The 14,294-nt window shown below is 36.3% G+C and overlaps 1 protein-coding gene across 1 annotated transcript in view; it reads right to left on the reverse strand.

Annotated features, from left to right (window-relative positions):
- The window catches only part of LOC106867680 (dynein axonemal heavy chain 6-like), a 319,316-nt gene that overhangs the window by 281,062 nt on the left and 23,960 nt on the right, over positions 1 to 14,294 (reverse strand). The window contains exons 12-15 of the mRNA XM_052973027.1: positions 8,960 to 9,109; positions 6,289 to 6,417; positions 3,367 to 3,480; positions 498 to 641 (exon numbers count right to left, since the gene is read on the reverse strand). Of these exons, the coding sequence (XP_052828987.1) occupies positions 498 to 641; positions 3,367 to 3,480; positions 6,289 to 6,417; positions 8,960 to 9,109 (537 nt within the window). The remainder of the gene's footprint in view (positions 1 to 497; positions 642 to 3,366; positions 3,481 to 6,288; positions 6,418 to 8,959; positions 9,110 to 14,294) is intronic.

The raw sequence follows: 14,294 nt of genomic DNA on the forward strand, positions 1-14,294 counted from the left end.
TATATATATATATATATATATATATATACATACATACATACATACATACATACATACATACATACATACACACACATATACATGCATACATACACGCACGTGTGCATACATGTGTCTATGTGTGTATGCATGTGTGTGTGCATTACTGTCTCCTTGCCTTCACAGTATGTGTGACAGTTGTAAGCAAGTGTCACTGTAACACAAACAGAGTTCTTCATTTCAAATCTTCCATGAAAACATGTCTGATTCTGGAGAAATATTACCTTGCTTGGAAACAGGGACAGGTTGACAACAGGGAAGGGCATCAGACTATAGAAAACCCACCTTAACAAATTCTTCTGTCCAATGCATGCAAGCATGGAAAAGTGGTTGTTACAATGATGATGATGATGATGATGCATCAGCATTTAAAGTACATACTGACAACTGAAAATAAAGTATTAGTAAAATGATAACAGAAAATGAAAACATTTATTAAATATATTTAATATTATTACCTTGTCTTTCATGTCTTCCACTTTCTCTTTCAATGCACCAACAATGTTATTCGGAGGCAAAGATTTCTGCATTATATTGCAAGTTTTTAAATACGACAGAGTATTTTTTTGCAGCTCTTCATGATCAAGGGTATCAAAAGGACACTGAAATAAACAATTTCAATCTAACTTCATTTTTTTATTTCTCCATTCATTACTTATTCAAATTCAAACTCTCTAAAATCAACAAGCAATGTGAAAAGAAGAAAAAAAAAACAGCTCTTATGATAAACTGAATCATTTATACTCCATTATTCATTTTCTACAATAACAAGCTGAAGGATGGAAACCCATTAAAAGCAATAAAGTTTCACAGAATAGCTTCCAGCCAGCAGCTCCAGTTCTTGCAATTATTCTAGTCAAAATGGTATCAGAAATTTTGCTCGGCTTTCAACTGACTTACATAAGCATACAGTAGAAAATATTCTACGATATGAACAATCCAGGAAGCCATTTTTTGAAAATTTTCCCTTCTTTTATATCAGGTACATAATGGCCTGTATGTCTGAGTCTGTCTATACATATGCATGCACACAAGCACATATATTACTGTGATAAATATATTTTTCATTCCAGTATTTCTCTTTTCATAATTGTTTAGCATTATAATTCTTCTGTTCATCTCTTAAGTAATTTGGAAAAGTTTATAATAAAAAACAGATAAATGTACATTATACATTACTATGGCATTGGTCTGATTCTTAGCTCAGTTAATATTTAAGATATTTCATTCACTGGTACATAAAAGTAATAATCATCATTAAAGCAACTTATATTCTAGTCAGTTGCAGACATTCCAATACACACATGAGAGAAGTAGGTATTTGCAAACGAAGAAAAGAATAGAATTACAAATAATACCTTCAAAGACAGAAGAGTTAAGTTTTGCATCAGAAGCCTATTGGCAATTGATTGAATTCATAAAAGCTTTGATGTTGTAGATTTTTAGTCTGCATGCAAACTTGAAACTTCTGCTGCAGACAGATCGGCATGGAAGTTTCTCACTTCATGAGCACCAGCTGCCTTCAAAGAGGACCAGTGACAGCATCTCACTGCTGTAAGTGAAAGATATCACTGGGCAGTGTCCATCTCAGTCCAATCAACAGACTATCATTCTAAGACATCTGTTGGTGCCTGTGTGCTTCCAGCTTTGGACTGCAGAATCAGATGTATTCTCATTACTGAGAACACAGACTCTGTCGTTGTTAGACATTGATCGACTACCAACGATAGTAAATATTTCAGAAGTGAACTCACCAGGCAAGTAATCTGATATAAGACCATGTGTTGAAACTAAAACGGCCCCAGTGTAGATATATATATATCAACTATTCAAAACATTTGTTATTTGATGTCAAAATGTTCATCACACCAACTGCAACCTGGTCACCAACATGATTCCATGACACCAAATAATAAATTTTTAAGTGAAGTTGATAGTTTTGTGTATGTCTGAAAGGCTAATATGTGTTTCCCATGCTAAAATTGATTTCAAAAAGTATTTGGCAGAATTCTGGTTTAAGCTCCTCTATAACTCCTCAATACTTTTTCATTTTTTGGAATTTTCAAACATTTTTGTGAATTCTACACATGGAAATTCATACAATTATAAAAAAAAAATTTTCTTTTAATTTTTAAAATTCCACTCCCATAAATCATCCTAAAATATCCACTCTTTTTTTTGAATTTTTATTCTAAATCAGAGTTTAAAATACAGTCAGAATTATTGTAAATTTCTACTAATTGCCAACTTATAAGTGGATGTTTCACATTGCATTTTTTACAGATGGAACATTGGCCTTGTTGGAGTCATTTCCATATCTAATCATTATATTTTGTAGTAGGGGTTCTGAATGATGGGGTAAGATGTGAGACGACCACCAAAAATGGCAGTGCAAAAGTTTTTGGCCACCTCACATAAACCAGTCAAGATACAGTGTTTTAAAATAGTAAAATATCTATAATGAAAATTTATTACATAATGTTCATTTCAAGAAGTTATTGTACATTGTTAATATTTTGTGTGGCTTCTCTTAACTTGAATAATTGCTTCAATGCGCCTGGGAAGATAAAGTACAAATCCTTACCACAACACTTCAAGATTGCAGTGAATTCTTCTGACAAACTGTTCTCTTTAGTTCTGTCCACATTTGCTCGATGATATTTAAGTCAGGGCTCTGAGCTGGCCAATCTTTCAATATGGTAACACCTTCATGAGCCAGACTCTGTTGTGCTGCATGTGATCTGTGACATGGAGCTCTGTCATGCTGAAATATGTCACCTTCATTCAAGTCTGGTATCAAATTGGCCTTCAGCAACTGGATGTATGTGGCACTATTCAAGTGACTGTCAATTTTAACCAAATTTCTTGAACCATCACTTTTTATGTATCCCCAAAGCACCAGACTCTTATCCCCCAAACTTCAGTTTCCATCATTAATGTAAGTCATTTCACTTTCCTGGAGGCCTTCTGACAAATTCTCGCTTACTAGAAAGCAAAACAACCCACATTACATGACAAAAACAGTCAAACAAAGTGTCTTGCTCAAGAACACAACACACAGCTCAGTTTGGGAATCGAACTCTCGAACTCACAACCTCATGATTGTGAGCCTGACACTCAAGCATGCATTATATTATAGCTTTAAGGTTTTGCTGATGTGACTGTTTAATTTTACAATGTCAGTGTAGGTTAGGTGTGAGAGGTTAGATATACCAAGTGTGAATGTAGAACATAGAGTATTTAGGCCTGATATGGTTGGTTTAAATGCTAAAGGATTAAACCAAATGCAACTTAGTAAGATAATTTGTATGTCTGCTTTTAACTTACAACCATGGCTTTTGCTGTTAAAACGTCCCAATCTTCCATTGCAGTCCATAGTTTCTGCTTCATTAGTAATTCTTGGTTTAGCTCATCAAGGTCATCAAAGTCTGTTACCTCAATCTGAAATATTAAATAACAATTCATAAGAACAATAATAATAATAATAACAATAACAACAACAGTAATAATCTTTTCTACCATAGAAATGGCAGCAACACATGACATACAAATGCCTTTATGGGGACCTGCTGAAAGTTAGCGAGAAGATCAGGCAAAGATGGCTGCAACTGTCTGGTCACTGCATGCACCACCCTGAACTTGGGGCATCCAAATTAGTTTTGGGGAACCCAGTTCATGGTGATGTAAGAAGAGGAAAATGACATAACACTTACATACAACTTGATCATGGAGAGTGACCTGGAATGTATCCATGACTATGGTGTACTAACACAAAGTATTTTGCCCAGATTGATAATTCTTCACAAATAACTTAATTATTACATATATAATACACATATACTATGATGATGGACTTTCCCATCGGAGACAACATATGAGTGTTCAGCTCTAGTTGAACAAGCCACACAAATAATTTGTTTATCATGATTAAATGTATGTGCTGTAGATTATCTCACACCCTCCATCAAATTTATGTTGCCTGAAAAGATGCATGGTGCACTATGCATCAAGTGTTGAAGTGATCACAGAGCAACTGACGATGAAGTGTTTTGCTCAAGAACACACAGCACCACCCGGTATAAGAACTGAAACCATGATCTTACAGTTGTGAGTGCAACACCCTAAACACTGGGCCATGCATCCTCATATATATATTATATGTATTATATATATGTGAAAGCACATTACTTAGTGGTTAGGGTATTTGCTTCATGATCATAAGGTCATGAGTTCAATTCCCGGTGACGCATTCTGTCCTTGAGCAAGACACTTTATTTCACATTGTTCCAGTCCACTCAGCCAGCAAGAATGAGTAGTACCTGTATTTCAAAGGGTCAGCCTTGTCACATTTTCTGTCATGCTGAATCTCCCTGAGAACTATATTAAGAGTATGTGTGTCTGTGGAGTGCTCAGCCACTTGTACATTAATTTCATGAGCAGGCTGTTCTGTTGATCGGATCAACTGGAACACTTGTCATCATAACCAACGGATTGTCGGTTAGGAAAGGCTGTGTGGTAAGAAGCTTGCTTCCCAACCACATGGTTCTGGGTTCAGTCTCACTGCATGGCACCTTGGACAAGTGGCTTCTACTATAGCCTCAGGCCAACCAAAGCCTTATGAGTAGATTTGGTAGACAGAAACTGAAAGAAGCCTGTCGTATGTGTGTGTGTGGGGGGGGGGGGTCTGTGTTTATCCCCCCACCATCACTTGACAACCAGTCTTGGTGGGTTTACATCCCTGTAAACAATAATGGCTGAAATAGAATGTCCAGCAGAGCTCCTACAGAAAGTTTGTTTCTTCGGGACAGAAAGAATTATCAGGTGGTTTATAAGCACTTGAAAGACTGCTGAAGACTTGTGGCTACCTAAGGTTACAGGTAGTAACTTGCTATCCACATAATTCCTACCAAAAATAAGACTGAAACTGAGCCAAACCAAAATAATAATAATAATATGATCAACTTATTTTATATGAGGTGGTATCAAAAAGTTCCCAGACTAGTTTTGTAGTGCACCAACAGATGGCAGCACAAGGTTGTGTGCGCAAAGAGAGTTAGCAGTGATTTTCATGAGGCAATGTGCTGAGTGACATTACTGTGTTTACTTCGCAAGTTGTGAAATTTGCCCTTATGTGATCACATGTATGCTGTAGTCTGCAGTATTGTCATGGACAGAAACAAAGAGCCAACATTAAATTTTGCAATAAACTTGGGAAGTCTGCTACAGAGAGATTGAGAGTGCTTTCACAAGCTTATGGCGACAAGCCAATGGTCCATACACAACATTTCGAGTGGCTTAAGACAGCGAGCTGGCAGAAATGTTAGCACACCGGATGAAATGCTTAGAAGTATTTCATCTGTCTTTACGTTCTGAGTTCAAATTCCGCCAAGGTCAACTTTTCCTGTCATCCCTTCGGGATCAATAAATTAAGTAGCAGTTGCATACTGGGGTTGATCTAATCGACTGGCCCCCTCCCCAAAAATTTCAGGCCTTGTGCCTAGAGTAGAAAAGAACATTTCGAGTGGCATGATACTTCAAAAGTGGAAGGACGTCCCTGGAAGACAAGGAGTGTTCTAGAAGACAATGAGTGTTCTGGAAGACAATGAGTGTTCTGGAAGACAATGAGTGTTCTGGAAGACCTACCACAAGTGACACCCAAGGGAGCACATCCAGCAAAAGCAACCGGATCTGTGGAGTGTGAAGAATTGAATTCTTCACAACGACAATGTACCCTGTCACTGAGCTCTCCTCACTCGTGAATTTCTCGCCAAAAGCAACATGGTGTTACTTCTGTACCCACCCTATTCACCGGATTTAGCACCTGCAGACTTCCATCTCTTCCTCAAGATGAAAATTCAGCTCAAACACCATTGTCAAGATCCAGAGCAAATCACAGAAGGTCCTCGATTCGCTTACAGAAAAGAATTTCCAGGCCGGATTCCAAAAGTGGCAGGAATGCTGGGACCAGTGTATTGCTGCAAAAGGTGACTATTTCAAAGGAGATGATATTAAAACTTAGGTAAATAAATTATCTTTTACTGAACATAACTAGTTCAGGAACCTTTTGATACCACCTCAAACAGTGCTCAGGTGCACTACAACTCATCAGAAAAAAGTAACCAAAACTACATGAATAGTACATAAAATATGCACAGGTGAACAGCGAATAAGTCATAAAAAAACAACACAAATATTTATGACAATGATCCAAAAATTCAAAAAGAATGATTAATTAATTTAATGAAATACCTTGAAATCTTTTTGATATGCTTGAAACGTTTCAGAATCTGCTACTATTTTATTCATTGATGATATAAATTTCTTTAGAAGTTGCATAACTTGACTTTTATTGGAGTTTATGTCCAGGATTTTAGGATTCTGAAAAATACAAATAGGATATTTTTGAATATAGTCTAGTAAGACAACAGGGTAACGCCATTAGTAGGGGAGGTTAGGAAGGTAAGTTAAAGGAGGGGAGTGAAACATTGTGAAAAGTATCATGCTCTCTATGGGGGGTTTGTTGTAATTGTGGAAAGCAATTATTGCATGGTTCTAAGTATTTAAGGAGTGTAATGTACAATTTCCTGTAGATCAGACTGCATCATGGTCTCAGCAGACAAAATGGAAAAGGCATTGCCCTGAAGGATGGCTAGGGAGGTGTGCTGGAACAAGCAATCTGACTCATGGGGCTTGCACTTGTGGTCAGCTGTCTCCACCCCAATAATGGTGAGCTGCGATATGGTCTGGAAGCCAAGAACACTGCAGAGCTCTACTGCCATAGACTTGACCATAAACCTGATGGAGAGCAACCAATACCTTGATGGTTTGATTTTCTCAACCTGGAAGAAAGTAGAGCCAGGGCTAACCATGCCAAGTTCTGGCTGGAGAAGGTGTCACAGCATGTAACATCCCAGATGATGGGCCTACTGCCATGGAACAGAGAAAATTGTCATATTGTGACTAAATAAATTAAGAGAAGTTAAAACAAACAAGAAAAAGATAAGAGACTTTTTTTAATAATACAGTCTGTCATAAACAAAGTAGAATTGAAAGAAAGTTTTTAAAAGGCGCAGGAGTGGTTGTGTGGTAAGTAGCTTGCTTACCAACCACATAGTTCTGGGTTCAGTCTCACTGCATGGCACCTTGGGCAAGTGTCTTTTACTGTAGCCTCAGGCCGACCAAAGCCTTGTGAGTGGATTTGGTAGACGGAAACTGAAAGAAGCCCGTCGTATATATGTGTACATATATGTGTATGTGTGTTTGTGTGTCTGTGTTTGTCCCCCCAACATCGCATGACAACCGATGCTGGTGTGTTTATGTCCCCGTAACTTAGCGGTTTGGCAAAAAAGACTAATAGAATAAGTACTAGGCTTACAAAGAATAAGTCCTGGGGTCGATTTGCTCGACTAAAGGCGGTGCTCCAGCATGGCCGCAGTCTAATGACTGAAACAGGTAAAAGAGTAAAAAAAAAAAAGAGTAAAAGGGCCAGACAAGAATTTGCTCAGAGTTTTCTACAGCCAGATGCCCTTCCTGTTACCAATCACCAGCTGTTTCTGAGTGAAGTAGTAATTTTCCAGTCTGTTGACTAACTAATACCTCAGACGTGCTTCCATCTTGAACTGGAAACAAACGATACCAAAAGAAGCCTTTCATTTACAAAGATCCCTATGCAACATGTCAAGACATGTCCAGAAGCCCAAACATGTTTTCATGGTGGACTGCAAGCAAGTGACACTGTTAGCAAAGCCACAGTTTATAAACCAACAAGCAGCAAAATACAGGCATAGATAAAGGGAAATATAAAATCACTCACACAAACTTACACACACATATACACATATGATGAGCTTCCCCATAGTTTTCATCAATCAAATCCACTCAGATGGTTTTGGTTGGCCTCCGGTTATAGTAGAAAACACTTGCCCAAGGTGCCAGACAGTGGGACTGAACTGAAGACCACATGGTTGGGAAGAAAACTTCTTAACTACACAGATATGCCCTCTTACACTAATCGATATTTTAAAAAGTCTTTAAATAATAGTTGTTGTTGTTTAGCCCCAGGTCAACCCAGTCTGAACAGACCTTTGAGCAAAGGCAATCTAACAATGACTATCTTCAGAGACATGGTTTATGTCAGACTATATTATCCAATACATACTTTCCCTTTCTAAAAGGTTTCAACCATGAACTATGGCCATACAGAGGCACCACTTACAAAAGGTTTTAGTCAATTATATCAACCCAGCAACTTAGTCTGGTATTCATTTTATTAATCTCTAGTTATTTGGTAGTTCTGTTCATTTGCAGAGTTAAGGATTCGCTTTAGATAATTATCTCCCTTTAGTGGTGTTGATAAACATTTTCAGAGGTATACATACATGTTAGTGGAGGCGCAATGGCCCAGTGGTTAGAGCAGCAGACTCGCGATCCTATGATCGCAGTTTCGATTCCCAGACCGGGTGTTGTGAGTGTTTATTGAGCGAAAACACCTAAAGCTCCACGAGGCTCCGGCAGGGGATGGATGGTGGCGAACCCTGCTGTACTCTTTCACCACAACTTTCTCTCACTCTTACTTCCTGTTTCTGTTGTGCCTGTAATTCAAAGGGTCAGCCTTGTCACACTGTGTCACGCTGAATATCCCCGAGAACTACATTAAGAGTACACGTGTCTATGGAGTGCTTAGCCACTTGCACGTTAATTTCACGAGCAGGCTGTTCCGTTGATCGGATCAACTGGAACCCTTAACGTCGTAAGCGACGGAGTGCCAACAAACACACACACATACATGTTACTTTATATTTAAATATATCAACATTATTGTCGTTTTAATGTTCACTTTTCCATACTTGCACAGATTATATACTCAGATGGAGACAGACAGAAGACAGAGAAAGAGAAAAAAGAACAATTTTCTATTTACCATTGCTTCTTGCTTTATTTCTGTGACTTCTTTCCTTAGTTCTTTGATGTCATGATTAATGAAATTTTTCAAACAGTTGATGAAATAATCTCTTTCATATAAAGCTTTATCTACAGTATTTCGGAAAGCATCAAATGATGGTTCCAAGATCTATAAATAGAAAACAGAAAGGCAGAATTATATCTTTTATATGTAAACGTCTGTAAGATTTTGAAATGAATGTTGAATATAATGAAATGAGTTTGAATTTTTCTTGCTATGTCTTCACAGCTAAAGATAGTATAGTCAGGAAAATGCATGCATTTACATTATAAATTACTTTGTTTTTAATAGAAAATCATTCTTTCAATTTATGCCCAATTTACATTGCTTCTAATTATAATCGTTTTTAATTACTATACCTCAACAAAAAAGTATTAAGGCAGATCTTCTAGAGAAGCTAAAAGAGTAACAGTGATGCTGATGTTCATTTCCTGGAGATTTTCTTATCCCCTTTGCCTGTCCAAAGCATTTTCATAAGTCTGTCCTAAACTTCCATGCTTGTTTCCAGAATTTTAGTTAGCCTTTGTTTCATACATTCTAGGTAATACAATGTTTCCCTTTCGTAAGTCCTAACATACTATGGTGGTTAAGAGAAAACATTGGGAATGTGTATCATATACGATGCATGGATGCCAGAGAAACATGTCCTGTGTATCACATTTAATACACAGGATAAGCAATGAGTCAGTGCCTTTAACAGCTTAACTCAAAGCCATTACATCAACAGAGTAGCTTCAAAACAACTCATTCATTTAAGAAACTTTTATAAGCAAATTATTTAGCAATATTATTTACATCAAATAAGGCGGAGAGTTGACAGAATTGTTAGCACACTCGGCAAAATGTTTAGTGGCATTTCATCCATCATCACATTCTGAGGTCAAATTCTGCCAGGATCAACTTTGCTTTTCATCCTTCTGGTGGGCGGGGGGTCAATGAATTAAGTACCAGTGAAACACTGGTGTTCGATGTAATCGACTTGTCTCCTCCAGCTAAATTTCAGGCTTTGTGCATTTAGTAAGAGTGAGAGAAAGTTGTGGTGAAAGAGTACAGCAGGGTTCTCCACCATCCCCTGCCGGAGCCTCGTGGAACTTTAGGTGTTTTCACTCAATAAACACTCACAACGCCCGGTCTGGGAATCGAAACTGCGATCCTATGACCGCGAGTCCGCTGCCCTAACCACTGGGCCATTGCGCCTCCACTCAAGTGCACTACAACTCATCAAAAGAAAGTAGTCAAAAGTGCATGAAGAGTACATAGAATATACACAGGAAGTGAACAATGAAAAAGTTATTTAAGAAGAAAAGTGGTATACTGTTGGCGAAATTTGGGGAAGCATGGAAGTTTTGAAGGATGTTGTGTCTCAGCAGCGAATAATGTGAGTAGTTTATTCCATGTGTCATCAATTCTGACCATGACAAAATGTTTCTGAAGTTTATGGATGCTGTGTTGTTGTTTTTTTGATTTGGTATGTCCATGAGTGTTATACTTATAAAATTCAAAAAAGTGCCCAAGATTGTTGTTGGAAAGAGGGGAGGATAATTCTGTGGATTGTTAAATGTGACAGCTTCAATGTGTCCATGCCCAGGGAAGAAGAATATACCCAATGTTTCCTCTGCCTGTCACAAAAGGCAACTAAACTTAGGTTACAGTAGGATTTGCACTCTGACCTCATAAAACCCTCACCAGTAACGACAGCCCAAAACAGACCCATGAGTTGGAGGGTTGTTGCCTGAGTGGTACAAAGGTGTCATCTGCCAGGAGTAGGGAACCACCAGCAAATGGTGGATGCAGAAATGCATTGTTATAGTGTATGCCTCTATACTGCTACTACTACTACTAAATTAAACAGTTTAATTTGAAATATTGTGGTTTGTCTCACTAGAGAATAAATAAATAGCAAGTGTATTGGAAAAGCCAGCTGAGAAATACATAAGTAAATCTTTATGTTACAGAACCAGTATAAATTGAACGAACTATGAAATCCATTGGTTCCAGAAATGATTTAATTTTAGAGCATTCTATCCTATTTTTATAGATTTTATAACTAATAAAGTAGAAATTCAATGTTTGATCTACTTCATAATTTTATGGAACAAGAATTTGTTATATTATGTGGAAAATGACAAAAATGTCAATGATTATAAAATATTTTCTATATTAGCTGTGTTTAAGACAAAAATTATTACAAAAAGAAATAGTTTGTTCTAAATTATAACAACTACATTTACAGCTCTCTTCATATCTTTGCAGAAACCTTTTCTGAAATGTCTGAATACACTTCTCACAACACACAAATTTACCTTATTTTTCTAACTTAAAATCGAGAATTAACTTGTTCAAGTTTTCACAAAAATCTATTGAGATAACAAGTTCAAACTGATATTGACAAAGTTACCACAATTATTACCTTGAAAGACATTACCACAGAAGTTATAACAGAAACTTAATATATACTGCTTATAACAATTTTTTTTATTTTTTTTTATTAATGTTTCAGGAACATGGATTGTTTTGCAGTGACTCCAGCTGTATTCATCTAACATATTTCAATGTTTTCCTCTTTACAGTATAGCAGATGATAGCAAGAAGCTTGAATAAAGTATCATTTTCAAATTTTGGCATAAGGCTAACAATTTTAAGGAAGTGGGTAAGTTTAGATCAACCCCAGTGTTCAACTGGTACTTATCTTATCGACCCCAAAAAAGATGAAAGGCAAAGTTGACCTCGGCTTAATTTTAACTGAGAACATAACGACAGACGAAATGCTACTAAGCATTTTGCTCAGCATGTTAACAATTCTGCCAGCCTGCCACCTTACATTTGAATATTATAATATCATGAATGAATACTTTGCTATCACTCACTCTCGGAGTCATAAAAACGTTTTAGTTCTCTGCACTCCAAGCTCAAATCCTGTTCAGGTCTACATTGCTCTTTAGAATCAATAAATAAAATACCAGTTCAAGAATATAGGCAACTGGTACTAAATGCTATATACCTTAGCCATTCCCTTGCACCTTGAAGACAGGATTTCTAGGTGCAGGTTTATGGTTTCATGGGACAATAATATTCCTAAACATTCATATTACAGATGGTATATCTTTACAAATCTCATACTGTTTGAGAAAAAAATTTATACTGCTTAAGTTTAAATATTTTTGCACTCAATGTTGGTAAATACTAGAAAACAAAAAGGATGTATTGAGAGGCAGAGGTTTTGTTACATTAAAGACATCTTAATAATATTTAATTTCCATATACCCATTAATTTTTACAAAGTAAAACACCATTGTCAAATGGATTGTTTATGTCAATATTTATCTACATTTTGAACATGACTGATATTTGTAACAGAAAGAAAGAACACATGAAAATTATCCATCTGGTTAATTTCCATATCTTTCTGTTTTTTTTTTGTTTTTTTCTTAAATTTGTGCTAAAAGCTTGTTTAACCTAAGGCTGTAAGATAAATCTTTAAATAAATATGATTTATTAGTCGGCAGATATTAGCATGGATCAATGAACACTGCTGAAATTATAAACAAGACCATTAGCTCTTATTAGATTCATTGATCTGTGGTGGGGGTGGTCTTCTGGTTGACAAGGCACAACAATGACAACATCATCATCATCATCATTTAACGTCCATTTTCCATGCTGGCATGGGTTAGACGGTTTGACTAAAAACTGGTAAGCCGGGGAACTGCACCAGATTCTATTCTGATTTGGCAAGGTTTCTACAGCCGTTCCTAACATCAACCACTCTGAATGTAGTGGGTGCTTTTTACGTGCCACCGGCACAGGTGCCATTGACCTGGCACCAACATCAGCCATGACTATGGTCTCACTTAGCTTGTCAAGTCTACACAAGTACAGTATATTGCCAAAGGTCTCAGTCACCTGTTACTGCTTCTTAGCTGTCCCAGAATCCCTTGTACTAATGAGTCAACTGTGTTATAAACACATATTTATTGCAAAGGAGAAGTTGTTCTCCCGTAATGGACACAACAGCTATCAGCATATTCACATTAATGCAAATTATCATTGTATATAAATAGTAACTACAAAAATATATTTACAACAGAAATAATATGAAAAATATAACATAAAACCTATTTCTTTATGGATATTAAATTTTTTGTCTGTATTTTTGTATATTTTTATAAATTTTATACATCAGTTGCAAACATTATCACCATACAAATATTCCAGTAACCTGAATGATATTCTTTTTCCAATAATATAAGAAACATATAATCTATTACATACATGTTACCCTAACTATACAGAATCAATATGTATTACAATAGTTTTAAATCTAGATGTAATAAGTACACAGTAACCTTTTAGTGTTCATATTACTGTGAAATGTAGTGCTTATTTATTCACAACCTTTTGAATTAATCATGCATTATCTTATAGCTTTGAGACTTTGATGATGTAATTGTTTATTCTTATAATGACATTATAGGATAGGTGTGACACACCAGATCTGGCCACTTTGGACACAAAGCAAGTAGAGTATTTGAACCAGATATGGCCAATTTAAAATCTAAAGAGTTAAACATAAAAATTAAATAAAACCAGTATGCCAGGAATGAAACTATATTTAATCCAATAACTACTGGCATGTTTGCTGCTATTATTGATAAGAGGTATGAATACTAGATGCATAACTTCCTTTTCATTACTCACTGAGATCAAATTTGTACTTCCATGAACACAGATCTCTTGTATAGTTTTAGGCTGATTCTCTCTTTCTAACAAAATATATCTCTACTGGATTCTATATTTAGAAATAAAAAAGAACTACAAATATGGACTTCCTAATCTACATATCTGTGTATTTGTATCTAGGTTCCTTATCAGAAGCAATAAATTATATTTCTTTAACGTCAAAATCTCATGCTTTCATCAAACTATGATTAAATTTTTTTATTTTTATATGATAATATAAAAATAAATGAGAAATCTATATTATGTGTATTTTCTTGTGTAAATTCTGAAAATGTTAGTTATGCTCACAGAGTAAATAAACTAAATCATACAAGGTTTCTTAAAAAATGAAATATTAATGCTTCATTTCCGTATTTGGCTTGCAAGATTCCTCCCTCTCTCCCTCTCTCTCTCTTTCGGAGAGAGGCATAAGCACATACACAGACATATTCACACACAGCAGTAACTTCCGCCTACCAAATTCAATCACAAAGTTTCGGTCAGCTCGGGGCTATAGCAGAAGACACTTGCCCAAGGTGCCACGCGGTGGGACTGAACCCGAAACCATGTAGCT

The sequence above is a fragment of the Octopus bimaculoides genome, chromosome 14, assembly GCF_001194135.2.
Source record: "Octopus bimaculoides isolate UCB-OBI-ISO-001 chromosome 14, ASM119413v2, whole genome shotgun sequence".
NCBI classification, from domain to species: Eukaryota; Metazoa; Mollusca; class Cephalopoda; order Octopoda; family Octopodidae; genus Octopus; species Octopus bimaculoides.